Source organism: Ruditapes philippinarum, unplaced genomic scaffold, assembly GCF_026571515.1.
Source record: "Ruditapes philippinarum isolate M1 unplaced genomic scaffold, ASM2657151v2 ctg2927_1_1_1_1, whole genome shotgun sequence".
Classification (NCBI taxonomy): Eukaryota; Metazoa; Mollusca; class Bivalvia; order Venerida; family Veneridae; genus Ruditapes; species Ruditapes philippinarum.
In genome coordinates this window covers 362,709-382,536 of record NW_026866518.1, presented here as the reverse complement: position 1 = coordinate 382,536, position 19,828 = coordinate 362,709, and the positions used below count along the sequence as shown (strand labels likewise).

The following is a 19,828-nucleotide window of genomic DNA, read 5'->3' as shown; positions in this document are numbered from 1 at the left end:
TGTTTATCTTTATAAAATAATGCACTTGTCTTTTAAAGATATCATCTGCTACATAACTTGAAAGAAATTTTCTTAGTTATATAATTATAGGATATCTGGGAATTTATTGATGTTAATGATTAAAAGTCTTTTGAAAGTCAAGTGTTTTAGCTCCCCATTTATGTAGAATGACACCTAAAGGTTAATTAATGTTTCTTCTGCATAATACAATCAAGTGTATCCATAGGTCTCAAAATCCATAGGTCTCAAAATTTCATTTACTAAATTTTTATTCAATAGGGTGTAACTTATATATTGATAAACACTTCAGTATATTGATTTTAAAATCGATCAAATGTGCTTTTAGAAAATGAAAATAACATGGGTCATTATAATGATGTAACATAGGATAAATAGTATGTCTTAACTTAGAAGATATTTCAAATTCCATAAATTTGTTTAAAGTTAAAGAAAAAAACCAATAGAATTTGTTTTCATCAATTATTTTTGTTGAAAGTCTCACTTTTGTAAAAAAGTTTGATACATGTTTTATAATTTTGTCAGGGTATTACATATATTATTGGTTACCAGTATTTTTAATTTTTTATTTAAAGCCTTTAGACGATCATGAATTGTCTTGTCATTTATTTCTCTTTTTTTTTCATGACAACTTTCTGGCTACAAATCAAACCTTGACTATACAAAATACTGTTTAAAACTGGTCAAGTTTTAGTTGAACTAATAACCTGTATTTAAAAAAAGTGCCCTGATCTAACCTTTTCATTAGTAAGTGTGTCTGTTTACTAAACTGGTGAATATTCACCTATTATAACAGATATAAATCTGTAAGTTTGATTCATTATGCTTATAAGAAGGATAATCTGGCTTATCATGATTCTGTACCTTTGAAGAACTTAGGTCTTGATTAGTTCAAAATAGTTAGATTCCCCTAGTACTGTACAAGATTTCATAACAATTGAACTTGTCTAAATTTACAAAACTACACTAACTACGAATTTCGTCATCATAGTGTACATGTATAATATTTTTTTTATAAATAATAATTTGTTTTATTTTGTTTCCATGGTTACAGGCCCCCATCGACACCTAGATCATCCTACCAGGTATTGTCTGCAAAAAAACTTTGCGCTTCTATACGATCAGGCAGTTATCTAGGACGTCCCTCTTCAACAGGTAAGTTAATGTTTGGCTCGGCTCAGATAGCTGTTTGGTAGGATTGGACTATTAGATTGTTGGTTTATACAGAATTTATTTTATTCCATTGTGGAGGAAGCTATAAGCTTATAGACAATCTTTCGAATCCTTTCCTGGATCCAACCAGTACTGAGAAATGAGTGTTAAGTTTCTTGCTCAAAGAAATAACAACTTGCCCCTGACAGGGTTTGAACTAATGTGGCTAGCGGTCATTAGATTACTAGTCCGATGCGTTAACCACTCGGCCATGCCGCCACTAAATTACTTATTAGATTGTTAATTTTTCATTACACGGCAGTTACTGCCATGTATCTAAACTTTGGTCCAATCATACTTGATATAGTGAAATATATAAAATGTGAATATATGAAAAGAGATAGCTTACACTAATACATGGTTTTCATACAGAATATAACAGTTGAGTTCAATACACAAAATGTATCGATGTTGTAAAACTAAAAAATTAAATTATTGTTTCACACAATGTTTGAAAATGATTGTGCATGTTTCACAGACACTAAAAGTGCATGTAGTGTGATAATGTAGATGTATATTTAATTAAATAGATTTTAAGCAATTTTATGTACATATGAATACAATTGATATTGTTTTTTCAGCAGACGAGTTGCTTCAACATTTTGTTGTCAACTAAATATGTTGTCATTTTTTGATAACAATGATTTGAAGCACTGCTATGTATGTGTTGTGTTTAACCATTTGCCATTATATTAATTAACTTTGTCTAAACATAGATTATAAACTGCATGTAGTTTCAGTCAATGATGATGATGATGATATTTTGGAAAGTGACGCTGGTCAGGTTACCTCAGCAACTATCTGTAGACCAGTATGGACACCTGCAGAATCAATGGATGATTCTCTCTTGGACGCACGTCATGATGACACTGATTCTGATGGAGGAAAACGTAGGGGGAAAGAACGCTCATTTCTTACTAATAACTCTCAATTATATAAAGGTAGAATTGCACGCAAAGGTGAAGGTCAGCGTGCAGGTGAGGTTAAGGTCAATTCTAAAGGTGATGGGGACTCATTAAGTCAAAGAATGACTCAAATAGAAGAAGAACTAGGGGAAAGTAGCATTTTTAAAAGAAATAATTCTGTAGTAAGTGATTATGAGCAAGGACCTGACACTTCAAGTTGGGCAGTTAAAGTTACTGAAGCTAAACATTTAACTCATCATGAACAACAGCTTGATGAAGGAATACATGAATCACAAAGCTCCAGTATTATTGATATTGAAATTGATAAGAAAGAGCACTTAGATAAAGTTGAGGTTAAAGTTAATTCAAGACCTAATAGTTACAAGTCTGACAGTTCTTATTCTGGGTCAACAAGTACACATACACCAAGCATCATTACCTTGCAATCCATTCACTCACCTCAGAAACCACATGTAAGTCAAGAGAAATTTAAAGGCCTCTATAAAAGAAGAAACACTTATTGTTATGATCCAGATAAAGGTCTTGTAAGAGCTCATAATAGCATGAGGCGCAAGTCTGAAAATAATGTGCATTTCAAAAAGAATGGAGGCAATATGAACCATATAGCCAATGTTAGACATGAAAATTCTCCAGTTGCTCATACAGCAAACAGATTTATAAATGGTCCAGATTTTCTACATCCTGATTGGGCAGCGTATAATAATAACAATGGGCATTGGCCACCAAATTCAAATTATGATTCTGACTGGCCAGCAGATGGTGAAGAGCCCAATGAAAAAAGCTATATTATTGATGATGTTGATGCTAGGAACAAATTAAATAAAATGGTTGAAGATGTAATAGATAATGCAGACACTGATACAGTTCAACATGTTGATATTGAAGACAATATAGAAACAGCTGTGATAGATCAGGAAGAGTATGTTTTGGACAATATTGCTGAATGTAATGCTGAAGTAAAACAGATAGAAGAACTTGCTGAAGGAGATGAAGCAGACATGACAATGATAGATATTCTGACTCTGGATCATCAATGGATGAGGAGTTGATTAAGGTCATACTGACTGGTCAGACTGAAAAACAAGAGGTAAAACAAATTGAACCAGGAATAAAAGATGACATTGTTGAAAATAGCAAGATTGAATGTAAAGATGATGCAGAAACAAATGAAGTTGTAGAAGATACTGATGATGTCACAGGTACAGAAGCTTTTGACAGTGGAGAACAGGTTTCAGCAATATCGGAACAATATGAAGAAAACAGAGAAGTAAGTGAAGAAACCCAAGAACAGCCAGAGTCAGTGATATCAGCAGATGTGAATGGTGAAGATCTAGAGGTTGTTGGAATAGGAAAACCATCCCCTGTGGAAGATGATTTAGAGAATGTAAGACAAGAAATCACTGATGAAACAGGTTTGTATAGTAATCATTTTGAAAGTTTAGGGTAATAAGAAAAGGAACATCATTTTATCAACAGATAAATTGACAAGAACGAGGTTATCTCCTGCAATTGAATTTTTCAACGTTGTGTAATTTTTTGCAGTTTTTTATTGCACTTGCATGATTTTTGTATTGACATAGCACTTTGTAAATTTTCTCAAAACGTGTTGCATGGGATATGGTTTTCTTAATAAAGTTTACTATTTAAATATTTACTTCATTATACAATATAAAGTGGTCAAGGTTTTTATATGTTTTATGTTTAATTTTGTCTAAATGAAATGGGTTTTTTTCTTACTTTAATTTATATGACATCTTGAGATAGCACATTTTTTTGTATTTGTTTTTCCAATCTGTTAGGATTAACAAATTATTGTCTTGCTGTATAAGTTTAAAATTGCTTCAATAATCTTATCTCATATTAAAATATTCCAACTTATTAAGTAACTAAATAGTGATACCTTAATATGCATAATTTCAACAATTTTGAGCAATTAAATCTTAAAATTGTGGTTAACTGGTATAAAAAAAAATGAACAAAGATGAAGTTCAACCATTTTACTAAAAAAAACTATAATTTTTTCATACAGAACAAGCTATTTGCTACAATTGAAGTGAAATTCTTTTTTTAACCCTTTCCCCCATGAGCATATTGTGAAAAATGGCCGTTTTCACTGAAAAGCCTCCTGTTACAAGTTCAAACTGCTATGAAACTATGAAAAATGCTTCAATACTAATCAAACTTGGGACAAATGTTGACTGGACCATTGCCTTTGTAACTACATGCTCAGTCTTTAATTTCCTGTTACCATGGCAACGAGGGGACATCTCAAAATTGCCAAAAATCACTATTTTGCCTCGATTTTTTCCATCAAAATTTATTTCAAAGTGCTGCAACTGTTCAAGGGATTGAGATAGAGTCAAAGGCTTTTCAGCGTTGGTTAAACGTTACATTATGATCGACCTGGGGTCATTTTTACCCTCTCACAAGTCCAAAATTTTCTTGGCGATGAGGGGGACTCCGCCCCCCATCAAACCCCCCTAACAGAAGGGGGCACATCCCCCTTCTGGCAACCCCCTGATGTATCTTTTGGATGGGGGGCGGCGCCGAAAAAGTGCTCAATTTTTTAAGCAACATTTCTCAAACGAAAACTTATGTTTGGGGTCCAAATAGGACATTTTTTCACTATTTGAGGCCTTAAAAAAGGGGGAGGGGGTCGAAAGTGCGTTGTTTCGCGTATATATGTGGTAAAGGGTTAATTATCAAAATTTATCATATTTATCAAGTTACTCAAAATATACTTTCAAGTAACTTTCAGAGCACAATAAAGGCTGTTTTTAATTGTTAAAGTGTATTTTATCATAATTCATCTAAAATTTTCCATTTTATAAGTTGATGAAGAAAATACATCAGAAGTTAAATCTTATCGATCTGGCAGATCTGGCAGAAAATGTAAGTTACAGTTGCGAAATATGGGGATTTATCATTTTTCTTTTTTTAGAAGATTACACTTTATAATATACTTTTTGACATTCTCTTAGATTTTATTTCCCAAAGAAATGTTTAAACTATTGAAAGGATTTCAGAAAGAACTTAATGAGTAAATACTTATCCCATATAATGCGAGCCACCCTAAGTATCTCTAAAACTTGTAATTACATGTATATATAAAAGTATATCACTATTGTATAAAGGAATAGAAATTAATGGTAATGTTGTTTATATTTTAGCTCGTTCAAAGAGATCAAAATCAGGAACCGGCTCGGAAGAAGAGTGAGTATGAACTTGACTCATTTCATGTTGATCATAATTGTGTTTAATATCATTCTCAATATGAGCCGCGTCACGACAAAACCAACATAGTGCGTTTGCGACCAGCATAGATCTAGACCAGCCTGCGCATCTGCGCAGTCTGATCAGGATCCATGCTGTTCTCTACTTGAAATAGAGTTGGTAAGCAAACAGCATGGATCCTGATCAGACTCCACGGATGCGCAGGCTGGTCTGGATCCATGCTGGTAGCAAACACACTATGTTGGTTTTGTCATGACGCAGCTCATATGTCTTCTTCAAATGAAATCAATTCAAATATGATATGAATCCTCTTTAAAAAATTGGTATGGTCAGGTTAAAAAGTATTTCATTTTTGGTGATTTGTTAATTAACCAAAGAGATACCCATACTGATTTGCCATAATGCAGATCCATCTTTTGAAATTCTGGCGTTTAGCACAGCTATAGTATAACTAAGTATTTTATTTGGAAATCAAAATACCACTTTGTTCACAAATTATTTCACATTCATTGCTATTATCTTCAGGTGATAAGCATCTTACATTTTTTTTAAATCCTGTAACATAGAATTATAAAACACATTGTCCTTTCTACAGAAAAAAAAAATTCTGAGGCTTAATGTGCCTTTTATGGTATTTTACTGAAGAAACTTTTTTTACATAAAAATGTTAGATGCAACAGGATAAAATGCCAGTCAGAAAACTTGAAACAATTATGTTTGTTTCTCGCTAATTTAAGAAAAAACTGTCTTTCTAAATAAACCAAAGATTGATGATGCATGTTGATCAGGTCCACATTCTTTACATTATGTATTTAGGTCATATTCGAAAGGTTTACGGACAAAGAGGTAACTTAAATTCAATTGAATTACATTACAAGAGCATCTTTTATTGAATGGCATACTAAATACACATGGCACATAATAACAATTTTAGTTCTGGTAGCAGGGTTTATGAAATTCAATAATTTGTTTGTTTCAATAATGGAATGGTTAAAGTAATGGGAAGGCTAGCTAGTTGCAGCAATTTTATTCAATGTTTTGTATTTGTTAGATTTTAATATTAGCAGTGATAACCATAAATGAAATATTGCACTTTTAGATATGAATATAAATGTGATTTCTGGGCCTTTAACTAAGTTGCCTCCCTTGACATCATTGCTTTTTTAAGGACGTTTTCGGGAGTTTTCATGTAGACATATAGGCAAAATTAAAACTGTTCAATAGTCATTTTCAATTTAAACTTGGCATGTTGTTAGAATATGATAACAGAAACATTTTAAGCGAAAAAGAAATTGGTGTCACCGTTCTCATTTTTGAGTTATCTGCCCCTAAATCAGGCTTTTCTACTTATTTGAGGTCATTTCAAGGGCAGATAACTTATACATACCTAAATGAATTCTTGTTTTTACTTCTGGATTATGTTTTTCTTTTTATTGTTGAGTACAATACATAATAACATGAAATTCCTTACATCGTTTCTGTTAATTTTTTTCAATGAAAATAAAGGTACCGTAAAATTCCTAATAAACGCCCCTCCCCTAATAAAGGCCCCTCCCCCCAGGCTTTTTGAAAGGGAAAACAATCTACTCATCAGTACTGAACTAATAATTTAAGCCATCATTTTATTCAAATCATTCAGAATCCATAGTATTTTATAGTAAACACAAATATGTATATGAACTTTAAAACCTTAACATTTTTTAATGTCATTACCAACACTTGCTAACACTAAAAGCATTAACAGTGATTTTTTTATTTAGGAAAAACTGTGTTGTAATAATAGCCCCCCTTTTGGAAAATGTTAAGCCCCCAGGGGCGTTTATTAGGAATTTTACGGTACTTCAAATTCTTAAAAAATAGGCCATTTTTTTAACAAAAAATGTATGGGTTAAAAAATCAAAAAACGAAAAAAAGTGGTTTTCACCCCAATTTTTTTTTTCGTTTTAAAAATTTTCTTTTAAATCATTTTTTTCAAAACAAAAAATTCCCCCCCAAGTTTAAAAAAAAATTAAAACTTTTTAAAACATTTTTAATTTCCCAAAATTTAGTTAAAAATAAACCCCCTCCCCCAAAAAAAACCTCTTTTAAAAATATATAAAAGGTTTTCCCGGAAATTTGGGGAATTTTTTTTCATACGGGGGGACGTACTCAATGCATTTTTGAAATGGTTTTTGGTTTTTGGGAAACCTTAAAAAAATTATTGAGGCCGGGGTTTTTTGGTTTTTTGGGGGTTTTAAATTTTGATAAAACCTTTTTGGGAAACTTCAAGTTTTTTAAGTTTTAATCTTTTTTGGAAAAATTTTTTGGGGTTTTCATAGAAAAATTTGTTTTTTTCATTTTTAAAATTGGGGGCCCAAAATTTTGGGCCATTTTTCCCCACGGGGTTTCTTGGGAAAAAAAAATTTTTTTTTTCCCCCCTGTTTTTAAAATTTACGAAAAATTCTTTATTTGCTATCCCCTATTATTTTTAAAAGAGGCTAAATAGAAAAGTGGTTTAAACCCACAGAAAAATTTGGGTTAAATTAATTTTCCACTTGCGGGCCCAAACTTTATTTTTGGTAAAAAAGGGGGAAAAATTTAATTGGCTTAAAAGGGGTTTTTTAACCTATGGGTTTCTTAAAGCGCTTTTTTATGTAAATTTTTTTCCCAAGTAAAATTTCCAATAACCGAAATTTATCCCCCAAAACCCCCGGACTATGGTATTTTTTTTTCATTTTTTGAAAATTTTTAACCCTTTAGCAATTTTAACCCTGAAAAAAAAAAAAAAAACAAAAAAGGGCAAGGTACAAAAATTTTATTTAAATCAAAAAATTAAATTTCTTTTAGGCTGAAAAATCGAGAAAAATTTTGGGGCCAAAAAAACAAAAATCCCAAAAAATGAAAAACCCAATGAAATAAAAAAATTTGGTCAGTTTTTTAAAACCAAAGAAAATACAAAAATTTTTTGGAAAAAAAGTTTTGGGGCATTTTTTTAAAAAGTTTTTTTCTGTTTTGGGGGACTTTTCCCCTTTTTTTAATTTTTTTTTTGGGTTTTTTTTCCAAAAACCCCAAAAAGAAAAATTTTTTTTTTTTCCAAATTTTTCCCACCGCTTTTTTTCACTGTTATAAAGCCCCTTTTTGTTTTTTGGAAATCGAAAAACTTTTAAAATTTACCCCTTTTTTAAAATTTGGTCACATGAGGGTCGTTTAAAATTTTCAAACCCCCAACCTTTGGCCCCATTTTAGGGGTTTTTCCTTGTACGTTTTTCCATTTTTTAACTCTTTGGGAAAACCCGCCCAGCTTAATAAAAAAGGGTTGTTGGGGCCCCCCGGTGCGTTTCCCAGGGGATTTTTTTGAAATTGCCTTCGGGGGGCCACTGAAAAATTTTTCCCCCTTTTTTCTTTGTTTTTTTTTTCGTTTTTTTACCAAAAAATTTGGGCCCAAGTTTAATTTTTTTGGGTTTTCTTTAATTGGGAAACCTTTTTAAAAAAATTTTACCCCACCCCTTTTCCCCAAAAGGGGAATTTCGTTTTAATTTCGATACCCCCCTTGTTTTTTTTTTCTTATCAAAAAAAGGGAAAAAGGGGTTTTAATGTTTTTTTTGCCCCAAACCCTTTTTTTGGTTTTTTTTAAACCCCCCTTTTTAAAAAGTTTTTTTGGGTCTTTAACCAAAAAATTTGGAATAAAAACTTTCCGCCTTTTCATTTTTGGGGAAAATTTTTTAAAATTTGGGGTTCACTTTAAAAGATTGAAATGTTGTTTTTTTCCCTTGGGCTTTTCCCAAACAATTTCCCAATTTTTAAAAAAACCCCACTGCTTTAAAACGGGGGTTTTCTGAAATTTTTCATTTTTCCCAAAATTTTTTCCGAAAACCCCAAAAAACAATTTTTTCCTGTTCGGGCACTTACAGGTTTTTCGGGGCCTGTTTTGTATTTGGCCCCCGGAGGGGCCCTTGCTAGTAATTTCCTTAAAATTCTGGGGGCTTTCTAGAAAATTTACAAATTGTTAGAAAAATTTTTTCTTTTCCTTTTTTTCTTTTCTTTATAATTCATTTTGGGAAAATGCCGGGTCACGAAGATTTCTTAAGTTTTTCCACAAAGCAATAAAAAAAGTAAACCGGGGCTGGGTGGGAATTTTCCTTTTCCCCGTTTCCCTTAAAAAATTTTTTAAAATGTAAAAAATTTTAAAGAATTAAAAACAGGGAAAAAAAAATTGGAAACCCACACTTTTAAAAATTTGGGCATGGGACATAAAAACGGGGGTGGTTTAATGCCGTTTGGGTTTTAAGGGGTTTGTGGTTTCCAGAGTTTTTAAACTTTTGGGGAACCATACATGGGCCAGGGAAAATTTTTTTTTTAAAAAAAAAAACCCCAAATTTTCAAAAAAAATTTAAAAATTTTAAAAAAAAACTTTTTCTTTTTACTTTCCCTTTTTCCCCTTATTTTTTTGCTTTAATTGAAAAAAATTTTCCCTTTTCTTTTTCCAAAAATAAGGGAAAAAATCTTCATTGAAAAAAAATGTTTTTTAGGGCCCCCAAAAAAATTAAAATGAAAAGCTTTTCCCAAGGGGGGGGGAAAAAATTCCTTTTTCCCCCATTATTTTTGGGGGCCAAATTTATTTTTTTTCAAAGTTTGTTTTTGCGAAATAGGGAAATTTTACCCAAAAAAAAGTCAAAAAAATGGTATTTTTTTCCCGATATGATAAAAAAATTTATTTGCAAAAACAATATCAAAACCAAAAAAATACTAAATTTACAAGAAAATAATTTGAAAATTAGAATAAATAAAAACTTTCCTCCTTTGGAAAAAAGGGTTTTGAGAGGGTTTTAAACCTTTCTTTTTCCAAACTTTAAAACCCTCAAAAAAATGGCGGAAAACCGGGGTTTGGCTTTTTTCCCCGGCTTTTTTGGGCCTTTTTAACCCATTTCTTTTAAAGGGGCTTTTTTTTTCCCCCAAAATTTTTGTAGTTTTTTTTTGGGTTTTTTTTTTGGAAAACAGACTGTTTCCGGGTCTTTTTCACTTTAATTCCCCCCAAAAACCCCCAAGGGTTTATCAAAGGGGGTTTGTCAAAAAAAAAAAATTTAAAAAAAAAAAAATTCTGGTTTTTTTTTCTTGTTTTTTCAGTCAAAAAGAAAAAAAATTTATTTTTCTTCAAAAATTTTTTTTGATAATGGCCAAAAAAAGGGGACGGGAATAGAAAAAAAGGGGGTCCAGGGCCGCAAAACCCAAATTTAGTCATTATAATGGCAAAAACATTACTCCTTTAGTCATGATAATGGCTAGGAATTACACCTTTAGTCATGATAATGGCAAGGTATTGCACCTATAGTCATGATAATGGCAAAACATTACTCTTTTAGTCATGATAATGGCTAGGAATTATACCTTTAGTGATGATAATGGCAAGGTATTACTCCTTTAGTCATGATAATGGCTAGGTATTACACCTTTAGTCATGATAATGACAAGGTATTGCACCTTTAGTCATGATAATGGCAAAACATTACTCCTTTAGTCATGATAATGGCTAGGAATTACACCTTTAGTGATGATAATGGCAAGGTATTACTCCTTTAGTCATGATAATGGCAAAGTATTGCACCTTTAGTGATGGTAATGGCAAGGTATTGCACTTTTATTTGTAAAACAATGACTAGATATCGTTCATTAAGTAAATGAATAATGAATAGGTAGATTTTAGTATGATATAAAAGAAAGGTATTATATGTAATTATAAAGTGATCATGAAAGTCAATATCTTGAGCAGAATTTTATTACAAATTTTTCATTAATCTTGGCTGTATTTTTTTTAAAAATAGTTCTACAACAATCACTTTATTAGCTCACCTGAGCATATGCTCAGGGTGAGCTATTAGGATCACTCTTCGTCCATCGTCTGTTGTCCGTCGTCCGTTGTACGTCGTCCGTTCACACTTTTCAAACGACATCTCCTCTGAAACCATAAGGCAGATCATAATGAAACTTCACAGGGATGTTCCTTGTGTGAAGCCTTAACAAAGTTGTTCAAAGAATTCCATTTCATGCAGAACTCTGGTTGCGATGGCAACCAAAAGAAAAAACTTTAAACATCTTCTTCTAAAAAACCCAAAGAGCTAGAGCTTAGATATTTGGCATGAAACATCTTCTAATGGGTGTCTACCAAGTTTGTTCAAATAAAAGCCCTGGGGTCAAAATTGGCCCCGCCCCAGGGGGTCATTGATTTTCCCTTATGCATATAGTAAAAACTTAAAAAAATCTTCTTTTAAAGAACCCAAAGAGCTAGAGCTAAGATATTTAGCATGAAACATCTTCTAATGGGTGTCTACCAAGTTTGTTCAAATAAAAGCACTGGGGTCAAAATTGGCCCCGCTCCAGGGGGTCATTGATTTTCCCTATATGCATATAGTAAAACTTAAAAAATCTTCTTCTAAAAAACCCAAAGAGCTAGAGCTTAGATATTTGGCATGAAACATGTTCTAATGGATGTCTACCAAGTTTGTTCAAATAAAAGCCCTGGGGTCAAAATTGGCCCCGCCCCAGGGGGTCATTGATTTTTCCCTATATGCATATAGTAAAAACTTAAAAAATCTTCTTTTAAAGAAACCCAAAGAGCTAGAGCTTAAGATATTTGAGCATGAAACATCTTCTAATGGGTGTCTACCAAGTTTGTTCAAATAAAAGCCCTGGGGTCAAAATTGGCCCCGCCCCAGGGGGTCATTGATTTTCCCTATATGCATATAGTAAAAACTTTAAAAAATTTCTTTTAAAGAACCCAAAGAGCTAGAGCTAAGATATTTAGCATGAAACATCTTCTAATGGTGTCTACCAAGTTTGTTGAAATAAAAGCCCTGGGGTCAAAATTGGCCCCGCCCCAGGGGTCATTGATTTTCCCTATATGCATATAGTAAAAAACTTAAAAAATCTTCTTTTAAAGAACCCAAAGAGCTAGAGCTAAGATATTTAGCATGAAACATGTTCTAATGGATGTTTACCAAGTTTGTTCAAATAAGAGCCGTGGGGTCAAAATTGGCCCCGCCCCGGGGGTCATTGATTTTCCTTATATGTGTATAGCAAAAACTTAAAAAATCTTCTTTGAAAAAAAAAACAAATAGCTAGAGTTTAGATACTAAGCATGAAACATCTTCTAGTGAGTGTCTACCAAGTTTGTTCAAATAAAAGCCCTGGGTCAAAATAGGCCCCGCCCCGGGGGTCATTCCTTTTCCTTATATGTGTTATACAAAAACTTTAAAAAATCTTCTTTGAAAAAACTCAAATAGCTTAGAGTTTAGATATTAAGCACGAAGCATCTTCTAGTGAGTGTCTACAAAGTTTGTTCAAATAAAAGCCATGGGTCAAAATTGGCCCCGCCCCGGCTGACATTGATTTTCCTTATATTATGTGTATAGCAAAAACTTAAAAGTCTTCTTTGAAAAAAAATCCCGAATAGCTAGAGTTTAGATATTAAGCATGAAACATTTTCTAGTAAGTGTCTACAAAGATTGTTCAAATAAAAGCCCTTGGGTCAAAACTGGCCCTGTCCCAGGTGTGTCATTGTTTTTAACTATATGTGTAAAGAAAAAAACTTGACCAGCTAGACCTTAGATGTTAAGCATGAAATATCTTCTAATGGGTGTCTACCAAGTTTGTTCAAATAAAAGCCCTGGGGTTTAAACTGGCCCCGCTCCGGGGGCCTATATACAGGTGAGCGACTTCAGGGCCATCATTGCCCTCTTGTCTAATTTGTCATATGTATGCAGTAGATTAATTTGTGTAAAATTTTTCCTGGTGAAAATTAATGAACTTTTAGTTTAAGAATCTTTCTTCTTTCAGTGATGATGCTGTATCAGTCAATGAGTTTTCATTACCAATGTTAGAATCAGACCGTCTGCTTGGCCAGGAGAAAGGTAATCTACATTTCGGCATGATTTTTGTTACTTGTTGGATATACAAATTAAAACATGAGCTCTCATTAAATTGAAACAAAACATATTCTCTAAAATCAGTAATTCTATATTTAGATTGACTTGATATAGTACATGGTCATTAGATATTATGCACTCACTGCTGGGAGGGCACGGTTTGGGGGGGAATATAGATATGCCCTTATTAATCTGTCCCACTGTCACATTGTCCTTCTATAAAATCATAAAACAGTTGAACAGTGATTCTAGTTGAATCTATTACCAGTATTTATGTATTGAATATTGTTGTTTTTCTAGTTAAAGGGTAAATGGATTTCAAACAAAATTGTTACAGTTAATCTGACCCTTGTAGTCTGGCTTCATGGATCTACTGGCCTGCTTGACCCAATAACTGATGACATAAGCATTGTGTCATTTCATCTGCTAACACTAATCAATCTTTCTGCAGTACAATTCATGTCTTTATTGAAACCATTTTTAACAACCATAGGTTTTTGATTCATTTAATGCAGAGCTCATGTAGGTTAAATGCAAGTGGAAAGCATATTCAGTCATTGTTTATTGTAACTTGTTTAATTTGGTGGAGGCAATTATGAAAAGGTTGATTGTAAGACTAAATTATAATTTTAAACACACCAATATCAATACGACTTGTCAGATATTTGACCAATATTAGAATACGTCTGCTTAATGCTCACAAAATTAAAACCATCTGCCTTCAATGAGACATGTATGGCAAATAATGGCCAACCTGGATGTAATCTGCTGGTAACCTTTATTTCGAAAGTAAAACCTCACCGCTTGCATCATGCTTTATCAACCTTTTCATATGATTAAAGGGTTAAAAAAATGTTGTTTGTTAATCTAAACACTTGATGTTGTAACTGACTTGTTATGCACCAGTTATCAACTGCTCTGAATTGTATTCAGATGTATGAAGGAAATATGAGAAAATCTGTAGATATTTCTATTTTGAGAAATCCATTCTTACTTTAGTCAACGGTAAAGATCACTTATATCCATTCTTTAACAGTAGTAACAATTGTAAAGTGTAGTTCTAATCTGTATGAGATACATGTATATCATAGTTTATAATTACATGTAGTTAGATATGTTGATAATTGAAAAAAGTACCCAGTATCTGCTTATTCTAATCAGAAGCTTTTATTATATATATAAATCAAAATTGCAATAAGCTCTTACTTAGTAAATTCTACTTCTGTTAATTATAAAAAGTCAACTTTAACCAAAAAAAAAAATTGTGTTTTTCTTAAAAAAAGAACCAGTTATTCTTTAGTCTATTATAAAATTTTGAAGAATTATAACTATATTTCATATTAGTTCATATATATTTTGACTTGTGATTGTGTGTGTAGTGGTTATGGGCTGCGTTTGTATTTCTCCTACATTCTGTCTAGATGATAGCAACCAAGAAGGTAACCAGACTATAAACGATGAACAGACTGGTTTTAGTGGTTCTACTGGCTCTTACTCTGACATTTTAGCTTCAAATCCAAACTCTAGGCCAGCAACTGCTGCCCAGTCTAGGCCTGCTTCTTCTACTAAACTCTCTAGACCATCTTCAGCTCTAGCTAGACCTGCATCTGCTGTAAAACAAGAAGAAAAAGATGATAAAATGGGTAAAGTAGCTGTTGATATAAACTCTAAGAGTAACAATGATACAATTGATGTGGCTGTAAAAGCTGGTTCTAAAATTGATCAAATTAAGATAAGTAAAACAGATGATAGCATTGAAGAGAAGAGTGAGGTTGTAAAACTGCCAGAAAAGGCTGTTGTGAAAGATGTTGAAGTAAAATCAGTTGAGATTGAAAGAAATGGTGCTGAAGTGAAAGGCAAAGAAGAAAAGGCATTAAAGAATGATCGTAGACCAAGTGGTGCTAAAGTTGAAGAGAAGAAACAACCAGTTCCAAAAGCTGGGAAAAATGTAAATGAAAGGAAAACTGTAGGGAAACAGGTTACTCCAGGAAGAGGTGTACCTCCAAAACTTCCCAAGTCTGAAAAGAAAGCAACAGAAAGAGATACTTCTTCAAAAGCAGGTCTTAATAAAACTGTATTAGAAGGTGAAGGGTTGTTAGAGAATATTTCTGAACCTGTTAGTAAGCTAGATCCTGTCTCTGGTGATGGGCACATGGAAGTTGATGGTGATCTAGCAAAGGTCATGAAAGGTCATGATAATACAGGTACTCTTTTAATTGGATTCTTATCAATAAAAAAAATTGAAAATACTGAGTAGAAGCAGTGAGCCAAAAAAATCTTTTCACTTTACTGTTTCAATTTACAATACCATTTTTGAAATCAAAACATTTACATTTGAAGAAAATGCATGCTTGCAATTTACCCTGATAAAAACAAAAGAACATTTGCATGTTTTTTTAATTAAATATTGTTGTTTTTGCATGTTCCAAAACATTAAAGTTGGTGATGGTGGTATAAGCTTTTGTCATTATGTTGTGAATTAATGGTTATTTAGATAATTGTTTACAACAACCACTTTGTTTAAATTAGTATTAAACTATTATTTCAATTTATATTAAACTAGTAATTAATCTTTCAACAAATAGCAACAACAGTAAGTCTTAAGAAATAATTAAGGGCTATATTAGAGACAATAAAAAAACATGATTGTCTACTAATAATAATATACAATGTATCTGTATGAAAATTGTAAACTTAAAAGACCTTAAGTGACCACCATATATATGTAACAGAGCAATTTAACAACAGTTTAATTTTAGTGTTTTATTCAGCAGCAAATCATTTATCATTTAGTGATTTATTCAGCAGCAATTCATTTAATTCTATTTGCAATGCACTGATAGTTATTGCTAGGAAAACGCAATGCTTAATCTTAACTACTAAATTATAGAATTTATAGAACTGCTTTAAGACCTTATCCTGCTGAATGTTTGTGATGGAATTGCCCAGAATTTGAATTTGGACCAGCCCATTAAAAGCTAAAGGGATTTCAGTATCAAAATACAAAAATTGAGCTTCCAACAGTATTAAAGCCTGGTCAGACTGCACGGATGCGCTAGCTGACCTGGCTCTATGCTGATGGCAAAGACTGTAGCAGGTTAAGGGGTAATTTGCCATCAAACAGATGAAATTACTTGCAACTGTAATGATGCACCTATAATCTAAATGAATTTCAAATTTAGTCTTGAGCTTTATTTTTATGACAGATGCCCATGCTATTGCAGCAGAATTGGATGCTCTTGGACTCCGAAAGGTAACATTACCCAATTTTCAATTAAAGTAGATTAGAGAAACACATCTACAGTAGCTTCTATTGTGATGAAAATACTATTGAATTTTAATCCTTTTACTTTATTTCCATCGTTAAGACATTTTTAGCTGACAATTCATGTTCATTTTTATAAGAAACAAACACAGGTTTTGATTTTAATCTACCGCATGTAAAAATCTATATAGAAAACTTAACATAATTTTTTGTCAAAACAAAAAATATAAAAACTGTGTATTATACTCAACACTTAAAGTAATGTAGTCAGTGATGGAATCAATGATCCTGTATGATCTAAAATTACAACATCACTAAGGTTAATATTTATAATAACCGTTGACTTTGTAATTTGAATATATTTTCTTCTTTTCCTTCACATACAGAAAAGTAAAGGAGAGTTGACATATCCTTTGCTAGCACCAGGAAAACGACCAAAAGCTCCTCCAGAGAAAGCCAAGATTCCAGATCATATAGCCGAGGCTCTAAACAGGCAGACAGATGCTTCCATAGAATACCTAGAACAAGATCTTGAAAGAAGTAAGTTGTTAAACCCTTTAAGTGCTGGAACCGAAAGTGTTAAGCCTTTGCCACCAGTATAGAGCCAGGCCAGCCTGCACGGATTGCCTGCACATCCGTGCAGTCTGACCAGGCTCTATACTGTTGGCTGACAAACTTAAAACATTCAAATTGATATCCCTAAAATTGATAATGGACAGTCCCAAAATTGGAAGTGGGACAAGTCCATTTTAGATATTGAGCATGTTAAGGGTTAAGTTATTCTGTCTTAACTCTTTTATTAGCCTGCTGACAGCAACTGAGTCTACCCATACAACCAGTGCTGACCAAAGATGGTCTTTGTCTGCAATGTTTGTTTTTCAAATCAGAACAAATTTTGTAATTTTTTTCTTAAAATGATGGTCTTGTCCAAGTCAGTTTGAAAAAAAAAAATTGAATTGCAAGGGTTCTTTCATCATGACGTTCATATTGTCACCATACTGCAGAAACAGAATAAGTCCTTCTAAGTTTAATGGGAGTTAATCAGTTATTGCCTTAAGGTGATGATATGCATTAACTTACAGTTTGCATTTATATCATGAAAGAATTTCCCATGGCTCACAGGAAATACAGTCTATGTTAAAATGAAAGAAGTACATACAATTGTATTATCTTTACATTAAATGAATTATCATATCATATATTGATTTTGAAATGATGAAATAAATTATGTACCTACATGTTCATACATATTTATCTCAGAAAAACTGAATCTTGATTATAAGTTTCTTGTTGAGTGGAATTGTTAATAATTATAAATGTAGGAAGAATATTTGAGAGTATTAGTAATAACGGACCATTGTTATTATCTTATTTGTGTGTTATAATGGTGGAAACAAGGTAACTTTTCAGTGATGTTCACACATGGATGATGGCAACAATCGTTGCTGTCTTTTATCTTCAATTAAAACAGCAGGTATCACATGATATGATCAGATATTGCTATCCAATCTATTTTGGATTTATGATACTTTTTTAGACAGCCATGGTGATTGATAATGTCCCAAGCATTTATTGCTTTAATTTCAAACTTAATAGCATAAAGTCATCTTAGATATCAGATCTTTTTTCTGTGCATGTTTTTCATCAAAATGCAATTTTCAGGAGGATTTTTGAAAGATGGAAAAGGTAAAATTTATGTCAGAATGTTTCTTTTTTGGTGCATGGTTTTTTATATTGTATGATGTTTTAATGCAATGATGACAATGTCAATAAGTTGTATAGAGTATTCACAAGAAGATTTGTTAAAAAAGATGCCAAGAGCCTATTTTTTTTATATGGGCTAGATTAGGAAAGAGATTACATAAAGTTAAGGAGTTTAGGATAGGGTTTTTTTTTATATAAGTATATAAGGTTATCAAAATAAATTGTATTTTAGGTTTTTGTTGTCTTCCAAGTATATGTCTGAATAATTTGACATTTAAAATGGTAAGATTTTGAGTCTTACACCTCTGAATTTTAACAATGAACTAGTCTGCTTTGAATTTTATACTTTTGATTATTATTTAGAAATATTTCGTGAACAAATAGCTAAAATTAAGTATGAAAAAAATATGAATTCTTTTCAAAATCACAACAAGGATCTGCATGGTGGCATGACTTGATACACTGATGGTAAAGGAAAGCTTTCATCACCATGTGCATTTGAAGATTTTAGTCAACCAGTACACAAAAATATCAAATGAAATTGGGCATCAATTTCAATTTTGGACTTTTGTCTAAGCAGCCTAGCTACTTATGTCTTTATTTGGCTTTTCAATTTCTATGGTGCCATGAATATAATAAACAAAAGAGGACTCTATTTTAACTGCATGTTAAAACAACTACCCTGAACTACATGTACTTTGATTATAAGTACATTGTACATTGTAGTTTGAGTTTTTGTCTTGTGGGCTTGACATGTCTTGTATAAGTCTTGGCATATGTGTAAGTGTTGAAGCATGTGTGTTGACTAGAGTATGATCCGAAAAGGTCATGACCAAATATGACTTTTACACAGACTGATTATTGTTCACTGTTTTTTTTATACAAAATGGAATGCACAATTTGCATATGGTGTGTTATGTTGTTGTTTTGATATTGATGTTGTTTATTTTACATTTTCTCTTCAGAAATTTGGTAACAGGTATTTGTATAGAAGTGTTGCATGTTGGGATATGTTTATGCTTTTTTTTCAATGTCCTTGCTAATATAGAAAAAATTGCACCATTAAAGTTGATTATTATGCGTATTGAATATTTTTTTTACCTATAAAAATGGAAGCAAATGTGTCAATTTAATTGCGTTCATATTCCAATGGTGTTTTTTGCTATGCAGTGAAAAAACATGGATTTGCTCAGGGAAAAAATGTTTAAGTTTTAATTAACAGAAAGTAACCAATGTTTAGAAAACATATTTAATGAATGGCGTGTGTATAATGCTATGAGTATGCTAGTATTTAACAATGTTTGCCAGGAGTGTTTGCAAGTAAATTGTATAACCCTGATTTTGTGGAATGGATTCTACTTCATCATCAGTTAGAACTGCCCATTGTTGATTTGAGGGAATTCAATATCAAAATAATATGAATAATCAGGCAACAGTATAAGTTTAAAAAGAGACTAGGTATAGGTGTGCAAGTTAACTAAACTCATTACCGGTTAAATGATCATATTGGTCTGCCAATATACCCACTGCTTTCTCTGGTATAATGAAAAAGATTTTTTTGCATGAATATG

At 32.2% G+C, this 19,828-nt stretch overlaps 1 protein-coding gene across 15 annotated transcripts in view; it reads left to right on the top strand.

Annotated features, from left to right (window-relative positions):
* LOC132732739 (trichohyalin-like) overlaps positions 1-19,828 on the top strand; it is a 68,874-nt gene that overhangs the window by 20,849 nt on the left and 28,197 nt on the right. For 4 of the 15 annotated variants that reach the window (XM_060719232.1, XM_060719228.1, XM_060719231.1 and 1 more), the window contains 10 exons: positions 1,073-1,173; positions 1,965-2,171; positions 4,989-5,048; positions 5,327-5,369; positions 6,207-6,236; positions 13,200-13,273; positions 14,710-15,492; positions 16,495-16,541; positions 16,940-17,093; positions 18,216-18,239. In XM_060719232.1, the coding sequence (XP_060575215.1) occupies positions 1,073-1,173; positions 1,965-2,171; positions 4,989-5,048; positions 5,327-5,369; positions 6,207-6,236; positions 13,200-13,273; positions 14,710-15,492; positions 16,495-16,541; positions 16,940-17,093; positions 18,216-18,239 (1,523 nt within the window). Of the gene's footprint in view, positions 1-1,072; positions 1,174-1,964; positions 2,172-3,055; positions 3,569-4,988; positions 5,049-5,326; positions 5,370-6,206; positions 6,237-13,199; positions 13,274-14,709; positions 15,493-16,494; positions 16,542-16,939; positions 17,094-18,215; positions 18,240-19,828 lie in introns of those variants that run through there. The other 11 variants (XM_060719237.1, XM_060719235.1, XM_060719233.1 and 8 more) reach the window with 10 other exon arrangements.